Source organism: Ovis canadensis, chromosome 14, assembly GCF_042477335.2.
Source record: "Ovis canadensis isolate MfBH-ARS-UI-01 breed Bighorn chromosome 14, ARS-UI_OviCan_v2, whole genome shotgun sequence".
In the NCBI taxonomy this organism is placed as follows: domain Eukaryota; kingdom Metazoa; phylum Chordata; class Mammalia; order Artiodactyla; family Bovidae; genus Ovis; species Ovis canadensis.
This window is the reverse complement of record NC_091258.1, coordinates 20,586,606-20,606,900: the sequence shown is the minus strand read 5'-3', so window position 1 is coordinate 20,606,900 and position 20,295 is coordinate 20,586,606. Positions and strand designations below refer to the sequence as shown.

The 20,295-nt window shown below is 46.9% G+C and overlaps 1 protein-coding gene across 3 annotated transcripts in view; it reads left to right on the top strand.

Moving 5' to 3' along the window:
- The window catches only part of CDYL2 (chromodomain Y like 2), a 164,306-nt gene that overhangs the window by 98,081 nt on the left and 45,930 nt on the right, over positions 1-20,295 (top strand). For 2 of the 3 annotated variants that reach the window (XM_069552510.1, XM_069552511.1), the window contains exon 2: positions 13,012-13,600. In XM_069552510.1, the coding sequence (XP_069408611.1) occupies positions 13,012-13,600 (589 nt within the window). Of the gene's footprint in view, positions 1-5,916; positions 6,020-13,011; positions 13,601-20,295 lie in introns of those variants that run through there. The other variant, XM_069552509.1, reaches the window with a different exon arrangement.

Sequence of the window (20,295 nt, the reverse complement as noted above, 5' to 3'; positions counted from 1 at the left end):
GTTTGTTGGGCCCTGTTTATTTTCCTTAATTTTTTTTTCATTTGTGCTTCTCAGACTGGACAGTTTAAACTGAATTATCTTCAAATTTGCCAACTATTTCTTCTGCTTGTGCCCATTCTCTACTGAAACTCTCTAATGAATTTTTCATTTATGTTGTGCTTTTTGTCTCCCAGATTTCTTAGGTTCTTTTTTATAATTTTTGTGTCTTTTTTATTTTTCTATTTGTTAAGCCATTGCTGTCCTAGCTTAGTTTAACTCTCTGTCCATAGGTTTCTCTACCTCTTTGAGCCTACTTAAGACTGTTGATGCAAAGCCTTTGTCTAGTGAGTCCAATATCTTTCCTTCCTTAGGGAAAATTTCTGTTAATTGATTTTGTGAATGGTCATATTTCTTGCTTCTTTGAATGTTTCACAATTTTTGTTGAAGAATAGACAGTTTGAATATTATAGTGTGGTAACTCTGGAAATTAGGCTTTCCTCACTTTAAGGATTTGTTTTGTTGCTCATTGTGGACTATTGCCACTTGTTTAGAGGCCTTTCTAAACAGTTTCTATAAAGTCTGTATTCTTCATCACGGGTGAGCTATGAAATCTCTGTGCCTTTAGCATGCGTTAAGCTAGTTGTGACAGATCTCCTTGCATGCCAGGAGAAGTTAATAAGGAATAGAAATGAAAGAAGAGAGGAATTGAGGGAGGGAGGGAGGGAGGGAGGGAAGAAGGAAGAAGGGGACCCTCAGATTGGCTCTGCACTGGGACATTCTTTCAGTACTCAGCCAGGCCATTCACAGCTCTGCCTTAGTCTTCACTTCCTGCATGCATGAACCCTGGAGATTAGCCACAGCTGAAAGTTTTAGGGCCATCCTTGGTCTTTTCTGAGCATGCGTCCTGCCTTGGGAAGGTGTGTGGCCTTCTAAATTTCTTGGTACAGTCAGGGTTTTTTGAGTGCCTTGACTTCCCAAGAAACCTCTCCATCTTTTCTTCCCAGGATTTTGTACTTTGTTGTTTTTCTCAACTGTACTCTTTTGCCTCAGTTGGCAGCTGATTTTGCAATCTTACATTGTTCTGAAAGAATTAGTCTGCATAAATGTTTTACCAACCTGAATAAGTTTCAAGCAAAATAAAAACAAGTGCTTATGTCAGTTCTTCATGTAGCCCCTAGACAGGTTAGAACAAGCACAATTCTTTGAAGAAAAGGTTTGATCTGCTCCTTCCAGGACCAAGGACCATGGTTCTATATTGGGAATGTGGGCTGCTTTATTCAAGACTGCTGCTGAGCTGGGGAATGGGTGGGGCAAGGGTAAGTAAAAAAAATGACCAAAAAAAAAAAAAAAACCTTTCCTACTATTTTTGAGTTGGGTTTTTCTTGATTCAGCGTTCAGTTTGGTTGTTACAAACCTTGTTTTCCAGAATTCTAAAAAGATCGACTCTGATGTTTGCTTGATTTTTCAGTGTTTCTGTGGAGAAACAAGCCCCCAGGGCTGCCTACTCTTCCATTTTTTGCTCTTTATTTCAAGAATCAGTTTCTGAATGTCAATGAGTGCAGCTTTTTTGCCTTTTCTGGTTTATTAATTTCTACTTTGATATGTATCCCGTTCTCTTTCTTCCCAGGAGAGTGTGCTTCTCTCACTGATTACTCAGGGCAGATGTCTAACTCCTTTCGTCTTTCCTTCTCCTGCCCAACTGTTGATTCTGTGTGTCCCCATTTTTTTTTATTTTTTAAAACATTGTTACTGTAGTTATTTTCTTAGCTTTTTATTTGATGGTTACTTAGGGCCAATATTTCATTTATAAGTGATTGGGACTAATTTTTTAAATGTGTTATCTAGTATATTAGAATTTTGTGTATTTAGAGATCATACTTCATAAAGTACCTTCTTTTTTGACGTTCATTAGTGAATCTGAGAGAACTCCGGGAGTTGGTGATGGACAGGGAGGCCTGGCGTGCTGAGATTCATGGAGTCGCAAAGAGTCGGACATGACTGAGTGACTGAACTGAACTGATGAACTGAGAGGATTTTTCCCTCTGATATTTTAGTATTTAATTGATTTTGATGTGTTCTATGGATGATTTTCTTGAAATTCTGTCAAGTTTATTTTGTTTACAAGTTATGCAGTTAAAAGTTTGTGTTCATTCAAATACATGCAATACTTACTTGATCAACTTACTTACTTACTTACTTACTTGTATCATCATATGTATACATCAGATTCTTTACATCCCTGTTTTTCATCAGCTTGATCTATTTTAGCCTGAAAGTATTGAGTTTAAGTTTTTCAGTTCAGATTATTTCTACCAGTTTTCTGCTGAATTTTTAAAAGTTAGTTTTTAATCTGCTATTGACACAGAAAAATTAATGACTATTATGTATTTAGTATTTTTGAATTAGAAAAAACTCTTCCTTCCTATTTAATGTGTTTTTGCTCCTCACATTTTACTTTGATATTCTTTACAAAATTTGATCTTGCCTGATATATTTTTGTTATTTCTTTTAACTGTTACCAGTAAGTGAATAAGTGTATATAAGGAGTACTTGAAATTGTTAGGTTTTATGATTGTTGTTACCATTATTGGATGCTTTTTTAAGTTTTAGTGTGACCTGCAATTGTACTTAAAAACGGGCTTAAAATAATTATAGATTTTCACAAATCTATACTACAGAGTTTCCATATACTCCTTAACCAGTTTTCATAATTATTTACATCTTACACCATGTGCGTTTATAACAACTAAGAAATGAGCATTGGTGTTACACTGTAAACTAACCTTCAGACCGTCTTAGGATTTCACTAGTTTAGAGATAGGTTACCCACTCCAGTATTCTTGGGCTTCCCTGGTGGCTAAGATGGTAAAGAATCTACCTGCAAAGCGGGAGACCTGGGTTCAGTTCCTGGGTTGAGAAGATCCCCGGAGGAGGGAATGGTTACCCACTCCAGTATTGTTTCATGGAGAATCCCCACGGACAGAAGAGCCAAGAGGGCTACAGTCCATGAGGTCGCAGAGTCGGAGACAACTGAGCAACTGAGCGCAGCACAGCCGTGTTTTCCATGAGTGTCTTTTTCTGTTTTAGGATCCAGTCCAGGATACCACGTTGTGCTTAGTTAGCACTCTTCCTCAGTCACCTCTGATCTAAGGCCATATTTTGGTCTTTTTATATTTTGTAACCTTGACACTTTTCTAGGATATTGGTCAAGTATGTTGTAGAGTTCCCTCAGGTTGGATTTGTCTGATGTTTAATCAATAGGTTATGGGTTTTAGGGGATTATTTCACAGAGAATAAGTGCTCTTCTCAGTGAATCAGATCAGACTATATGTGACATCAACACGATTTATCACAGGTGATGTACCCTTGATCACTGATGTGGGCCAGGTTTCTGCACTGTATGGTTACTCTTTTTGCGTACTTTCTTTGGGGGGGTTTAATTGGAGGGCTGTTAAAACTGCTGTGGTAGTTGGGGGAGATATTTTCAGGCTATGCAGATATTCTGTTTCTCTTTAAAAATTTACCCACTAATTCTAGCATCCATCTGTGCATCTTGTTTGTAGCAATTATTACTGTGGTGCTCTAATGATGATTTTTCTATTTCCCCTATTCTTTTATATTTATTATTTCAAATTGTTCTATGAGGAATGTTTGTCCCTTATCCTCCACTTGTTTATTTCAGAATCAGCAAACATTTTGTGCAGTGGACCAGATAGCAATTATTTTAGTCTTTGTGGGCCACACAGTTTCTTTTATACAACTAAGTATTCTTAGAGCATGAAGCAGCCATAGTTAATACATAAATGAGTGGGTGTGGTGTGTTCTAATGAATCTTAATTCTTAAAAACAGACCCTGGACCAGATTTGGCCTGCGACCAATTCTGATAATTAATTCATTTATTTATATCAGGTGACCTCATGGGTATTTGTTTCATTCTTTTAGGTTATGAATGTAGTATTATCCCTATTTGCTTTTTTCAAATTGTTCCAGCCACTGGGCACCCTTTCAGTTTCAGATGGCTTCTTTGGCATTTCCTCATCAGCTGGGGTTTATTGATTGATTAAACCCTATCTTATTTTCTGGCATTACGAGATCCTTCAGACTCTTTTTTTAAAACACGGTTTATTGTTTATTTTGTGCCCTAACGAACAAAATGTCTTCCTCCTCCCTTCTCAGCTGATGGTCCACTTGACTGGTTTTAGACTTCTTAAGTTCACATTATTTATGCTTTCAACTTGTGTGTTTTGGATGGAGGAAGGCTGGGGTGTGAGGTGGGGAGTTTAATTTTTTGAAACCAAGAAAGTTTGCAAAAATAGAAATTAAGTTGATGTATTCTCAACCTTTGCTTCCTCCCAAAGAGATCTTTTCTTGACGTGCAGACTCAAGATACAGAGACCTCTCTTGTTATTCCTTGTTAGTGTTCTTGTCTTACTTTGATTTTTTTCTCTTTGCTAGGCTTACAGTTCTTGGATCTCTGTTAACCCTCCTATATGTCTACTCTCATTTCTTTAAAAGCCTCTGTGTCCTTTTCTTCTCCGTTCTTGGAGACTGTTGCAAGTATGTTGTCTACATCACTGATTTGATTTTCTGCTTGTTGCCTCTGTCCTTTCCTGGTTCCAGTGAGAATTTTATTTCTTTGCTGGCATTTTTTCCTTTAGCTTCCTTACATTTTTTCTTATGTAAATGAGTCTTCCTTTATTTCAATTCCCTTCTCAACCTATTGATTTCATCATCATCATTTATCTTTTTTCCTTTTTCCTCACTCTTTTTATAAAAGAGGTCGTATTTTCTATAGTCTCTGAAATCACAACACAAATGGTATCCAAAAATATACAGTAGTACTTCTAGTGTAGTGTGACTGAGAATTTTTAGTTATGATCATGTTCTGGTATGTTTTAGAAGTTTTTATAAATACATTACCAGCTTTTGTCTGTGTGCTCTCTATCAAAGAGGAGTCTCTGGTTTAGTGTTTTCCAACAGAGTGGGTGTGGGAATTGGTCTTGGTCCTCTCCTCACTTAGATGCTGTTGAGCCCCCCATTCTGACCCTCACCCAGAAGCCAGCTTGAATCGTATGGCTCTGAGCGGAATTTCTGCCTCTATTTCCTCAGTGTAGTTCATGTGTAGTCCAACAGGACATGCCGCCTGTTGGTACTGCCTGATTCTCTGATGAGATAATCTGAAGCAACCACAGTCTTCTAACCCGGACGCAGTCCATACCTAGTTGTCTGCAGAACTTACTCCATCTTAATTCTTCCCGAGGACTTCACGTATGCTTGCCTGCTCAGTCACGTCCATCATGACCGACTCTCTGTGACCCCGTGGACTGTAGCCCCCCAGGCTCCTCTGTCCGTGGGATTCTCCAGGCAAGAACACTGGAGTGGGCTGCCATGCCCTCCTCCAGGGGATCCTCCCGACCCAGGGATCGAACCCTGGTCTCCTGCATTGCAGGCAGATTCTTTACCACTGGTCCACCAGGGAAACCCAAGGACTTCATCCCCCATGTCAAATGATGGGAGCCTGTGCCATTCTACCTCCAAAGCAGTTGTCCCAGGATACTGAAAGGGTGCAGATAGAGAGGCCCTCATGGTTGTTGGGTCTGAGGTCCAGGATTCTGGAAATGTCCAGGGATGGCTGCTCTGGTGCAGGTGTGGGCAGAGAGCCCAAGTGGACATCACCTTCCTTTATTCCTTTTTGGCCTGGCTCTTTGCATTCAGAGGTTAAGATGTACTAGTAGCCCATAGTTTCTCAATCCAACCCCATCTGGTATGAGGGGCATTCTTTCAGGAGTCTGGACAATCTGAACCTGTACTTCTGAGCAGTTGTCATTTTACGTACTCTTTTGGTTTGGTGGGAAGCTGGGAGAGGGAAGATGACTGATAATTGTTCTGTTTCCCTTTGAGCTGACGGAGCATGGGAGCAGGAAGGGAGGGAGTTCCACATGGCGTGCTGGGGAGCCCAGGAGAGACAAACTCAGGAGGCCACTATTCTTATTGAAGTACACTTGATCTACAATGTGTGAGTTCCTGGTGTGCAGCAAGGTGATTCACTTACATGTATATGTTCTTTTTCAGATTCGTTTCCATTGTGGGTTATTATGAGATATTAAATATAGTCTTTCTGTGTTATATAGTAGGACCTGGTTGTTTATCTGTTTTATTTATAGTAGTGTGTATCTGCTAATTCCAAACTCTGAATTTATCCCTCCTCCCCACCTTTCCGCTTGCTGCTGCTGCTGCTAAGTCGCTTCAGTCGTGTCCAACCCTGTGCGACCCAGTGACAGCAGCCCACCAGGCTCCCCCGTCCCTGGGATTCTCCAGGCAAGAACACTGGAGTGGGTTGCCATTTCCTTCTCCAATGCATGGAAGTGAAAAGTGAAAGTGAAGTCACTCAGTTGTGTCCGACTGTTAGCGACCCCATGGACTGCAGCCTACTAGGCTCCTCCGTCCATGGGATTTTCCAGGCAAGAGTACTGGAGTGGGGTGCCATTGCCTTCTCCAACCTTTCCCCTTAGGTAACCATAAATTTGTTTTTTATGTCTGTGAGTCTGTTTTTGTTTTGTAAATAAATTAATTTGTATTATTAATTTTAGATTCCACATATAATTGATATCATGATATTTGTCTTGGTATGACTTTCTTCTCTTTCTTCTCTTCTCAACGTCCATCCATGTTGCTGCAAATGACATTCTTTCTTTTTTATGGATGAGTAATATTCCATTGTGTGTGTGTGTGTATGTGAGTGTCTCCATCTACTTTATCCATTAATCTGTTGATGGACATTTGTTTCCATGTCTTGGCTGTTGCAAACAGTGCAGCCATGAATACGTGGTGCTTATATCTTTTCAAATTAGAGTTCTCTTTAGAAGGCCACTTTTAAGCCATGTAAAGCTGCTGTAAGTTTTCTGGGACCTGGCAGGAGTTGGGGGAGCATCAGCAGCTGCAGATACACCATCAGCCTCAGTCAGGCTGGGCTCGCTGAGTAAGGGTGGGGAGTGGATGTGGTGTCATCACTGGAAGCGCGGGGTCTGGAGCTCAGACACTCCTGACCGAATCTTAGCTCTCCACTGCTTGACAGAGGTGGGGTCTTGGTCAAAGTCTTTAACCTCTGGGTGCCTCAGTTTTGCCTCTATAAGAAAGAGGATAAAGTTACCTATGTCATTTGGCTATTCTGAAGGTGAGATGAGTTAATATATACAGTGTTAATCTGCTATGCAGCGATCGCGTGCAACGGTGGCTGGCGCTTGGTCGATGCTGAGTGAGTGTAAGGTGGCGCTGCTGTGATCTGGCCCACCTGCCCCGTGGGCAGCGACTGTCCTGCTGCCTGGAGAGGCCTCTCAGGGTCTAGATTTTCTCCATCTCTGAAGGTCCCGTTCCTTCTCAGAGGAGCCTCCCTGCTCATCTGATTTGAAGTAGCCGTTCTTGTCACAGCCCCTTTCTCTCCACCGTCAGAGCACTTTTCATGGTTATTCCCCCGACTCTGTGCCGCCTCGCTGAAGCGCTCTGCTTCCCGCAGCCTGTGGGCACCATCCTGGTGGTCTGCGGGTTCGCCAGGGCCTGCGGTGCCTTGTGTGTGGACCCATTAGAGTGTTGGGTGAGCGACTTCATGAAGCCGCCTTCTTCCTCAGTGCCTGTCGCTTTGCTTTGCTGGTCCATGTGCTTGGCAACTTGCTTGCTTGGTTCCAGTGGCTTCCCACCAGTGAGGTGTAGCCAGTGGCCAAGAACTCCTGCCGAGGAGTCAGACGAACTGTGGTTCTGTTCTTGGCTGACTGCCTGCTGACCGTGTGATGGAGGGAAAGTTATCTCCCTGCTCTGAGCCTCAACTTCCTCAGCTGTTAGTGGTGAGAATGCTCCTCAGGGGAAAGCTCGGGTGGGAAGGTGAAGTCTGACTCCTTATAAGTTCTTAGTACAGTTCCCGGCATGCTCACTTAGCATGTACCACTGAAGGTGACTGGCATCATCCTGTTCCTAATGATGCAGCCGTCCACTTGTCATTGCAGCTCTGGTAATAACTGCCTCAAAATTTCCCTGCCCCCACCTGCAGTAGAATACCATCTGTATCAGCAGGGATCACAGAGGGGAAATGTTCATTAATGATTTGGTTGAACTCCAAGGAATTGTTCAGGGCCTCAGATTGTTTACCTTTGAAAAGAGAGGGTGGCAGGTGTGTGGGTACGTGCTTTTTCAATAGTGTTCATGCATTTGTAGGTAGGGCTTCCTCTGTGGCTCAGCTGGTAAAGAATCTGACTGCAATGTGGGAGCCCCGGGTTCGATGCCTGGGTTGGGAAGATCGCCTGAGACGGGAAAGGCTACCCACTCCAGTATTCTGGCCTGGAGAATTCCATCGACTGTATAGTCCATGGGGGTCACAAAGAGTCAGACACGACTGAGTGACTTTAACATGCATTGGTAGGTAACTGCAGGTTAAGGGAATTTAGAAGGTTTCAGCTACTGGAGGAGGGCTGGGCAGGTAGGGCGGGGATTCAGAAGCTGAGCTGCCAGCACCTGGGGGCCCAGGTCTCTGTTTTCAACAGGTGCAAGGAGTCAGGGACAGTGGAGGAGGCTGGGGGAGCTTCAGGGAAAGAGCTTTTCCAGAGAGAATGTTGCTGTCATTTAACACTCAAGTCCTAAATAATGTGGGCTTTTGTTATCCTCAGAACAGATTAGCTTTCTGGTTCTATGTGAGGTTTTCCTGAGAAGAAGAGGGAAAGAGGGTCAGAAAACCTGTACGGGGATGTAAAGAAGGAGATTAGGTCCCAGGAGATGGTGCATTCAAAGTCTCAGGGGGTGTCTGGGGGCTAGATTTCCTCTGAGCGCCTCGTGGGCATTTTGGTCTTTCAGAAAAAGCAGTTGCTTCTCTAAACCTTTTCTACAAAGTGCGTAAACTGTGGAAGAAAAAAATGTATTTAAAAGCACTCTTGTCACCTGCAGTTTTGTACTTCTCAGAGCAGTTCCACGCGTCTTGCAGTGCTTTGTGACTGATGTTCAGGACACTTTACTTTCTCATCACACCTCATTCCTCTTAATTCTCCCAACAACCTTGCGGGAAGCTCTTATTATTATTATTACTATTTCTGTTTAACGGATGGGGACAGGGAGGCACAGAGAGGTTAGGCAACTTGCCCAGGGTCACGTATAGACAAAGTGGAAGAGCCAATAGTTTTTTTCCTGACTAGCATGTCAGGCTAGTAATGATCCTGCTAATACTGCTCATTGTTGGCATTGGGTTAACTTAAGTAGAAATGACTGTCAAGTCACCCAGTAGCTTTCTGGATAGGACCAGAGGTGGAAGCAGTGGCCTTTCTGTCCCCCATAAAGCCAACTGTGACTGAATCCTCCAGTAACCAGTAACCAGGAGGGAAGAAAACCAGCTGCTCTCCCAGTGTGGCCCCAAGTAGCCGTGTAGACACTGCACCCTTGCTGACTAAAGGCTTCTTGAGCCGCTCTCCCAGCATGGCATCTCCCCCACTCAGGACTTAGCTCAGCAGGTGGACTCTCCTAGGGAGGAGTTGACTACCCTCAGGACGTCTATTCTGCTGGGTGGGGACACATTGTCTTTAGCTACTACCCAGGTTTGCATTCACTGGAGGATATGCAAGGTGAAGTGACCTTTACCCTGGAATGCTAAACACCTTATTTGTATACTCTCTACGGTTGCCCTAGGTGGTAGGTGCTGTATTTCCCTCTTGCTAGGCAAGTCATCTGAGGCCCAAAGAGATGTAGTAACTTGATCAAGAACACACAACTCCTTAGAAGATTTAAGTCTTGCTCCATAGCCTTATTCTTAAATACTATACTAAGCTCGTTTGATGAGTGTGAGCCATCCACTCATCCACCCATTTACTCCTAAACTCACCTCTCTGCCTGCCTTTTTCACCCATCCCCCATCCATCTAGCAATTTGTCCATTTATATGTCTTTCCATCACCTGCCCATCTCACTATCCTCCCATCTGTTTATCTCTCCATCCATCCATCTATTCATCCATCCCACTATCCACCCATCTGTTCATTCATTCATTCAAGCATCCATTTTTCCATCCATCCATCCCATTATCCACCCATCTGTTCATTCATCCAATCAACCATCCATCCATCCACCCATCCACCTACCTACCAACGATTGTATTGGCTGTTTGTCTAGCATGGTTTTTCTGCTTCATCCTGGGGAAGAAGTTTCTCCATCCTGGAGGTCAAGCACATGCTTTCTGAAGCTGGAGACCTCCATGCCCACACATTTGTGGCCTTAACTCATAGCCCTTGGACATGTCTGGGCTTCCTCCTGACACTCCTAGGCTGGCCTTCTCCAAAATGCTGCTCTTTCCAGCAGTGGCATTCTGCTTGTGTGCTTTCCTCCCTCTGTAAACTTGCAGAGGGTTTCCCCTTCAAAGTCCTGCTGCTGCTGCTGCTGCTGCGTCGCCAGTTGTGTCCGACTCTGTGCGACCCCATAGACGGCAGCCCACCAGGCTCCCCCGTCCCTGGGATTCTCCAGGCAGGAACACTGGAGTGGGTTGCCATTTCCTTCTCCAATGCATGAAAGTGAAAAGTGAAAGTGAAGTCGCTCAGTCGTGTCCTACTCTTAGCGAACCCAAGGACTGCAGCCCACCAGGCTCCTCTGTCCATGGGATTTTCCAGGCAAGAGTACTGGAGTGGGGTGCCATCGCGTTCTCCGCTTCAAAATCCTACAAATGTGCAAAGCTGCAGGCTCCTCCACAAACACTCCCAACTTTCTGCAACATTATCACAAATGAATACCCAGCTACCCCATTCCTTGACTCAGAGATTGAAAGTTTGATTAGTTTGGCATGATTTTACGTTTTCAAGCTATTATAGAGTTTGTGTGATACTTCTAAAAATTATATAATCAATCCAAAACAGATGTTCAGAGCGCATTTTAGAAGGAAACAAATTTTAATAGAAATAGGCCAATTTGATTTGAGATGAATCAATTAAGGAAACAATTTAAATTGTCTGTGAAGAAGCAGTATTATAAAAAGGCAATATGGTCTAGCTATTAAGATATTTATTAAGTGCAAAGCAATGAAAGTCATTTAATTATTTTGCATAGCTTCTGTTATACCCAGATATTGGGAGACAATTTCACTTTTCAGAAATTTTCACTTCTTATTATGGAAAAATTTAAACATAAAGATTTTAATATACAAACATAAACAGTTGAAAATGAACCCACGTTTACCTATTACCCATCTTTAACAGTTACCAGCTCTAAGTGTAACCACTTTTCCCTTCTCATATTGTTGGTTTTTTTTTTTTTTCTATGAGTTTCAAGAGCATATCCTTTACTTATTACTTTCATTGGGTCAAAGTTCCATCCTAGAAAATTACGTTGACACTGAAATGTAATAAACATTTGAATGTAATAGTTTACTTTTCCTTTGAAATTTAGCTCTTTTTTTTGGTAGAGCAATGGAAATTTTCTTTTTTTTTTAGTTAAAAAATTTCAAACCTATAGTAAATTTGAGAGAGTAATAAATAAACCCTTGTATACCCTTCACCTCGTTCACCAGTTATTAGCCTTGGGACTGGCATTTTCTAAGTGTGCTTTCCCATGATAATACTTGAAGACAGAGATTCCCTTACCTTTGACGGTATGCAGATAGTAGTACATGACTTGAAAACCAGATCTCCGTTCGGATCTTACCTCCACCATCCCTAGCCCTGCATTGTAGGTCGGTTGCCTTATACTTAATTCCTCATTTATCAAATGGATAGTAAAAATGTACATTCTGGGGGGTTATGCAAGGTATATATCGTCACCTTGCTTGGCAGTTGTACCTGTAACGTTGCAGGTAGGGGAGCCAACTAGGGGGACATTGGGTGTCACTGATTCCAAGCAGTTTTGGTCAATATGGAAGATTTTTATAGTTGAGAGATTTGGTATGGCCTAGTGAGTAAGAAGGCAATGGCACCCCACTCCAGTGCTCTTGCCTGGAAAATCCATGGACTGAGGAGCCTGGAAGGCTGCAGTCCATGGGGTCACTGAGGGTCGGACACAACTGAGCGACTTCCCTTTCACTTTTCACTTTCATGCATTGGAGAATGAAATGGCAACCCACTCCAGTGTTCTTGCCTGGAGAATCCCAGGGACAGGGGAGCCTGGTGGGCTGCCGTCTATGGGGTCGCAGAGTCAGACACAACTGAAGTGACTTAGCAGCAGTAGCTGCAGTGAGTGAGAAAATAAATCTGGGCTGAGAGTGGTTCATATCCCAGTTCTGCTCTTACCAGTTTGGAACTTAGTTGACTGACTTAATCTCTCAGCCTCTTTTCCTCTCTGTAAAGTGGGGATAGGAGGAACACAGCATTGGGTTACTGTCCGGAGAAAATGAAGTGAAAGCATCCGTGCCCAGCAGTTAGTAGCATCTGCCTCCTCACACATGCCCAGAAAACATTACTAATCATTAGTATTATGATAAGTAAGGACATGTTAGCAGAGCGGGTGGAAAACCCACACCAAATTGGTCTTTAAAAGTCTGATTACACTTTTGTGCCACAGAAAGAATAAAGACCTTCCGCGAATGCTCACAATGCGATTTTGAGCTAGGGTAAGCCTTGGGGACTTCCTGGGTGGTCCAGTGGTCAAGACTTTGCTTTCCAATTCAGGGGGTGCCGGTTCGATCCCTGCCTGGGAGTTGAGATCTCACATGTCTCAGGGCCAAAAAAACTGAAAACATAAAACAGAAGCAATATTGCAACAAATTCAATGAAGATTTAAAAAATGGTCCACACCCAATCTTTAAAAAAGAAAAAGAGTAAGCCTTGGACCAACAGGTAGAGGCAACCAGCCAGGCGTGGCGTCATGCAGTTGTCATGGGAAACGACCATGTGTGTGCCTTTGGTTCCCTTCAGCGATCTCCTGAAATAAACCAGCCTCGAAGGCTCCTGGGAGGGTCAGCCTCCTGGCCCCTGTAGCCAGGACAGACACCTCTGTCCTTGTGTTGTTCTTGTGACCTGGCAGTGATTTGATTTTTATTTTTTCCTTCTCTCTCTCTTTCCTGATTCTCCTCCCACATCCCAGGTCGAAAGGATTGTAGACAAGAGGAAGAACAAGAAGGGAAAATGGGAGTACCTGATCCGGTGGAAAGGCTACGGGAGCACGGAGGACACTTGGGAGCCTGAGCACCACCTGCTGCACTGTGAGGAGTTCATCGATGAGTTCAACGGGCTGCACCTGGCTAAGGACAAGAGGCTCAAGTCGGGGAAGCAGCCCGGCGCCTCCAAGCTCCTGCGGGACGGCCGAGGACCCTCGGTCGAGAAGCTCCCCCACAGGCCCTCGGATGCCAGCAAGAGCAAAGGGTCTTCCCACAAACGGAAGCGGGTCAACCCTTCCCTGTCCAAGCCCAAGAAAGGCTATTCGGCCAAGCCCCCCGCAGGCGGGGACCGGGCCGCCAAGACGGTGTCTTACAGGACTACCCCCAGTGGCCTGCAAATCATGCCGCTGAAAAAGGCGCAGAACGGCATGGAGAATGGGGACGCCGGCTCCGAGAAGGACGAGAGGCCCTTTGGAGACGGGTCCCACCAGCCCGACCTGGATCTGAACGACGTGGGCGAGCAGGACCTGGGCGACTGCGATGGGAGCCCTGCGGCGCTGGCGGAGAATGGGCTGGGTACGTGGCTGCTCTTCCTCTCGGATGGGGCTTTGCGGGCAGCCTGGGGAAACACAGGGCCCCTGCCCTGGCTCTCTCACCTGGGGCCCTGCGGGCTCAATCCCTTGCCCACACCGGTCCCGGACGCCTATATAGGTGGGGGAGGCCAAGCCACTGACGCTCCGGCCAAGGCCGGTCCCAGGTCCACCATCCCCAGCTGCCCTCGGGGACACCCGAGGCCGTGGTAACCGCTCTGGAGGCCCTGCCCTGAGGGCAGCTCAGAGTCCCTAACCCCCAGGACCTGAGATTCATGTCCCCGGGGGCCAGTGTCTCTCTGGGGCTCACACGCCTCCCAGGGCCCTTGCTTTCAATCTCGTGAACCCAGCACCATAGCCTAGAGAGGTGGAGTCTGGGCCGGGGGCTGCTCCTCCTTCTCAGACCCAGGTTGGGCTTGGAATTCCCCAAGCTGGCCCTTCAGTTGGAGCTGCCTGCCCCCATCTCTCTCTAACACACATGATCAGCCCCCGGTCTGTATTAGGTCCCAGAGGCTGCCTGCCCCCATCTCTCGCTAACATGCACGATCAGCCCCCCCGTCTGCATTAGGTCCCAGAGGCTGCCTGCCCCCATCTCTCGCTAACACGAACGATCAGCCCCCCGGTCTGTATTAGGTCCCAGAGGCTGCCTGCCCCCATCTCTCGCTAACACGCACGATCAGCCCCCAGGTCTGTATTAGGTCCCAGAGGCTGCCTGCCCCCATCTCTCGCTAACACGCACGATCAGCCCCCCGGTCTGTATTAGGTCCCAGAGGCTGCCTGGACACCTGCCCCCCAGGCTCCTTTGGCTTGGTGCCTTCTTGCCCGCTCTTGCAAGTCACCTAGCAAAGATACTGGAATCCCCCGTCCCTCTGACCAAGGCCCCACAGGCGCAGCAGGGGAAAGAGGAGACAGTGACCCAGGTTTTTCGAGCTCTCGAGTCTGACTTTCCCTCCGTAGTCAGATGCTTTCCTGACTGAGTCCTCAGCGGCCACGTCTTCCAGGTGGGCAGTCTGCACCTGTTACCTGCCTTGCTTCATTTCTCAGATACCTGTGTGTCCACGCGGTGAATTTTTCTCTTTAGCCACCAGGACTCCAGGCCTTGGGACGTCAGGAAATCCTGCAATGGGTGTGGACAGCCTATGCCCAACACAGTAGGGCCTTCCGATGCCCCGGGTGGAACTGGAGTGTGTGTGGGCAGAGGGTGTCAAGAGGCAGGTGGGGCGGGCTGGGAGAGTTCCCAGGAGGATGGGGTGACAAGGCACGTTACGAGGATAGTGATGTCAGAGTTCAGGGCGCTCAGGGTGTGCGTGGCTGGGAAGAGCATCCTCAGGGACTTCCCCCTGGGGGGAATCCGAGCAATCCGCTTTTGAGGTCCCTGTTTCTCCAGAGAGAGGAATTTCACCCAAACGGGATTGATTTAGCAGTCTCTGCCCCAGATTGACTCACGTTTCCGTCTGGGGATCCCTGATGCTGACATGACTCTGCCTGCTAGCATATGGAAAAACTGTTTGTTTTAAAAAATCCATCTCTCAGGGAGGAGTGGGCTCGTGTGAATGAGGCCTGGCACAACCACCGGTGTTTGACGTTCCCGTGACAGTCACCAGCAGTGGAGGGATTCCCCGTCTGGGGCAGGGAAGCCTTGGCGGCTCCTATGCTGGAGGCCCAGGGGCTTGGCGGTGACTGCGGGCGCCCTGGCTGGTAGCAGCACCCCGCCCACCCGCCCTGCTCAGGAGGGGGCCGCCCTAAGAGCGGGGTGGGGGGTCAGTGTCAGGGAGGGCCATATGCTGACTCCAGCCGCCAGACCACAGGGTGGAGGGACGCCAGGCCTGTGGAGGTTGTGATAAAGGCTTGCTTCTCCTTCAGCACCCCTTTCCAGAGGCGGCGTGGCTACCAGCTGTGTGCACTCCATCCCGGGTCTGGTCGATACCACCTGATTCAGGATGGGGCACAGTTCCCCGCCACCAGGGGAGACAGACGAGGACAAGCCTGCCGGCCCTGCTGGAGGCCTTGTTGACACTGAGTGCCTCTCTAGACCTTTCTTGTTTCTGATTTCTTCTTGGCCTTATTTATTCCCAGTGTTGAACATTGTGTACTCCTCTCTGCCCATGCCTGCGTAGAGAGGAGGAAGTGCCTTTCTCTTGTTTGGTTTTGAGTGTCCCCAAAAGGTCGTTTGGCTTAATCGCATCCTATAATATTGGTGTCCTTCAGGTTCTCGTAAGGCTAGGGCAGTGGTCCTCAAAGTCGCGTGTAAGATTCCCTGGCACTTTCTTAAAAGGCAGGTCCCATAGAGTCTGATTTCCTGAGTCTGGGGTGGAGCCCAGAAGGTGGGTTTTTAACAAGCACCTCCTGGTGGCTCTCCTGCATTTTGGGGACCTGCTCTGTGGTAAAATGGGGTGGCAGTTACGTTTCGCATCAGCTGTCCGTTTACTTTTTTTCTGTTCTTCGCAAGAGTTGGTCACTATGCTAGGTGCTTGGAGGTAAGGCATAAAAGCATAGGTTAGGGCTGTGCCTTTTGAAACTTAGAGGCTGCTCTCCAGTGAGTTCAAACTGGGTGTCTCTAGGTCGTTGTTGAGAAGACTCCCGAGGCTGACACGCTGGTAGGAATAGTGTGCTTGTTAAGAGATGGTGTGCCTTTCTGCACCTGGGTTGACGTCTTCTGTGGTCAGTGGGGCGATAAATGCCCAAGCCCTGGTCAGCCTTTAACACTCTCGTTAGAGATAGCATCATATCCAGGTCTTGGAGTAACTGGGAAGAGGAAAATACAGAATCCTCGCCAGAGAGAGAGAGAGAAAATGCGAGGTTTGGAGTTCTTGAAGAAGACCCGAGACAGGAGGTTGTGTGGTTCCAGAACTTTCCAGCCGGGGGTCAGAGGTATAGTCAAGCAACACACAATTCCACTTATGTTTTCAGCCGGAGGGAAGCCTTGGTACAGCCAGTGTCCATGCCCGCACGGACCCTGAATGTTCTTCTTCCCTCTTTCCCCCAGCCCCGCCTTCTCTGACCACATCCACCACTGACCCAGAACCCCAGGGGCACAAAGAGGAGGCAACAGGGTTTTCAGCACAGAGGGCCCTCATATTTGCCTGGCAGAAGATGGGGAGATCCTGGCCATGCTTTCCCAGCATTTGTTTTGGGGGAGGGCTGTTGCTTTTTATATGATTTCAACTTCTCTTTGGTGAATTAAGGTTCTGCATACAGAAAAGCAACTTATGTAACACGTTACTCATTTACTGCTGACTTCCCCGATCTGAGCTGTGGGAACAAGTGCTAAATTGGGGCTCTAGCGGGTGGTGCTTTGGTTTCAGACAGCAGTTTCTCCGGCAATGTTTGGAAGTGCATGCAGGGGCCCAGGACGGCTTTTGCTTCTGATTCTTTTCCCGTAATGACAAATGGCTCTGTGGTCCAGATACCATCTGCCTCAGTGTCCCTTTGGGAGCTTGTTAAAAATGGTCTCTACGCCCATCAATGAATCTCAGGGGGCGGAGTGTGGATTGTGTCTTTTAAATGCTGAATTTTCACAGCCATGGTGTATACAGCAGTTCTCACGGAAGCGTTTGGTTGTAGTGATGAATGGTTTATAGTCCACGTCCTTTGTTGGTAGATTCAGAATTACTCCTTGAATTTTAAGCTTGTAAGTAGGAATGTGATTTAGTTCTTTAAAGGTTTAAAACCTGAAATAACTTCTCCTTCTTGCTCATACACTCTCTACCAGGCATCTCTCTGTTTTTCACTCTCTCTTTTTTTCTAAAACAAACCTGTTTCATCCATACGGAAGAGCTGTTGGATTAGTGAACTCCCCCTGTAGTCTGGTCCAGAATTGGTTAGCACAGTTTCATCAAAATACGCCAAAGCATCAATTGCGTCTGATTCTTTGAGACCCCATGGACTGTAGCCTACCAGGCTCCTCCTTGTTGCCAGGCTTTTCCAGGCAGGAACACTGGAGTGGGTAGCAATCCCCTTCTCCAGGGGATCTTCCTGACCCAGGGATTGAACCCCAGTCTCCTGCATTGCAGGCAGATTCTTTACCACCTAAGCCACCAGGGAAGCCCAAAGCATTAATATTTGACAGATTCAGATGAGCCTTTAACCTGTGGACACATCCCTGACTCAGAGCCAACTCTGAGCCCCAAACACAACACACAGGTGCCTGGTGTTCCCCCAGTTTCCGTGAAGCCGATGAGTTTTCGCTGTCGACGCTGACCCTGTGGCCCCGTGTTCACGTTTCTCTGAATTTTGGGCATCACCGTCCTCGTGTCCTGATGACTGTCTTTTGGAGCACAGGCGCTGTGTCTCAGACGCCGCCTGATTCAGTGTTTTCAGAACTGTTCCCATCATTGAATGAGTCATCCCACACAAACGCACAACATTTGCCGTCTCTTCTCCATTGATCTTGTAAAATTATCTCAGCTTTCACTTCTATCGTGTTTGTTTATCTCTCCCTACTCACTCTGTCACCACGATTATCGTTTTTCCTTTTATTGATCCTCGTGGAGTAACTGTGCTTTAAAAGCACTTCAGAACTAAGCTCGGACAGGGGAGGTGCCCGGTGACTTTCAAGAACCCTGGGCCCTGAGGTGTGGAGCTGGCATCAGGATCCACTGGAGGGCATGTTAAAACATGATTACGGTGCCTACCCCTACTGACTCAGCCGCTGTGGCAGAAAGCCTGAGACTCTGCATTTCTAGCAAGCTCACAGATGCTGTGGCTGGCTCATGGACCCTGCTTTCAGAACCACTGGTCTGGACAAGTAAGCACCGAGACGATTAGGAACGCCAGCTGGGGGTACTGGGGAGCTGAAGCACTTTTGCTCTGGATCTTGAGTTTGCCTTTGTGAGAATTCACAAGGTGAAAGTTTGTGGAACAAAGTTGTTGAGTTGAAAGTCTTACCATGTGGGAACTTCCCTGTCAGGCCTCGGAGTGTACGAAGTCCTTTCTGTGGTCCTTACAGCAGCCCTGAGTGGCAGCTGTGGTTAATCTACCCATTTTTCGTGGGAGGAGACTGAGGCTATAAGTGCTCAGGTTGGCACTAGGAGAGAAATCCAAGCAGGCCGACTCCAGAGCTAGTCCCTAGATCACCGCTCAACTGGCTCCCAGGCAGTGCAAGGCAGTTCCTGATCACTGAAAAAATACGCCCTGATTGGGGGGCCCTGGAATGTTGGTAGGGCAGAAGCCATTTGGACTCATCCTTGTTTATTGATGGATGGATATAATCCTTCTAAGCCTAAGAAACTGAGGTTAACTATGCGCCATTCAGTTTGAAGAGCTTCCCTGGTAGTTCAGCTGTGAAGAGTCCACCGGCCAATGCCTGAGACGTGGGTTTGATCACTGAGTCGAGAAGATCCCCTGGAGAAGGAAATGGCAACCCACTCTAGTATTCTTGCCGGGGAAAGCCGGTGGACAGAGGAGCCTGATGGGCTACAGTGCATGGTGCCACATAGAATTGGACAAATTTAGCAACTAAATAGCAACAACATTCAATTACAAACCCAGGAGCAAGTGGTCAATTTCTTAAAACAGATACAACTTAAGCAAACAGAAAACCTGAATAAGGGCTGCTGCCGCGGCTGCTAAGTTGCATCAGTCGTGTCCAACTCTGTGCGACCCTATAGACGGCAGCCCACCAGGCTCTCCCGTCCCTAGGATTCTCCAGGCGAGAACACTGGAGTGGGTTTCCATTTCCTTCTCCAGTGCATGACAGTGAAAAGTGAAAGTGAAGTCACTCAGTCGTGTCCAACTCTTAGCGACCCCATGGACTGCAGCCTACCAGGCTTGGCTTTTAAATTTATTAAATCAGTCGTTCCACATCCTTCACAAAAAGAGAGAAGGCACACAGACTCAGGTGGTTTTACAGGCAAGCCTATCCAGTATTCTAGAACAGAAGCATCTCTCCCATACCCAAATGGTTGCAGAGAAAACAGAAAAAGAGGAGACACCCCATCTCCTTTGATGAGGCCAGCATAACCTGGATTTCCAAACCAGACAAGGAAGGGAGGAACAAGGAAAATTAGAGGCCAGTTTCACTTAAGGATATAGTGATAAAAGTCCTGAATAACGCCCCCCCCCCCCCCGGGCTTGTTACGGTTCCCTGACACTTCCTCAAAACTGACTGTTCCAGAAAGTCCTCACTCCATGCTCTGAACTTGACCCCAGTTCATGACCTTTAGAATCACCACCGCTTCTGGAGGTGCCCAGCTTGTCTCCGGAAGAGGTCCCGAGTGTCAGAGGCAGTGGCCCCGAGCCATCTCGGTGAATCACAGGAAATCTGAAGAGGGTGTCCACACGGGGCCCCTTGTGAAGGCAGGTATCCGTTTTCCTGGGCACAGCTGTTCCTTTAACACACTTCAGACACCCACTCCCAGGCCAGCAGACTTTGACCCGCCTTGTTGTTTTTACAAAAGTGGGTCATTTTCCAGACGTATAGCAGCCACCAGAGCCTAAGGGATTCTTACGTTTTGTCTTCCAAAGCATGGCAAGTGAGCGACTTGTGCGAATGAATGAACGTAAAACCCTTTTATGGGTAATGTGTGCAGACCCGTCCAACTTGGCCACTGCCTCTGAGTGGAAAGTGCCTGACTGTGGTGGAAAATCTGACTGTCGGCTTGACCCACGGCAGATCCAAGGGGGAAATCAACTCTCCTGGTTGGCTCCCCAATCCCGGGTTTGATTTTGGCATCCAGAGGA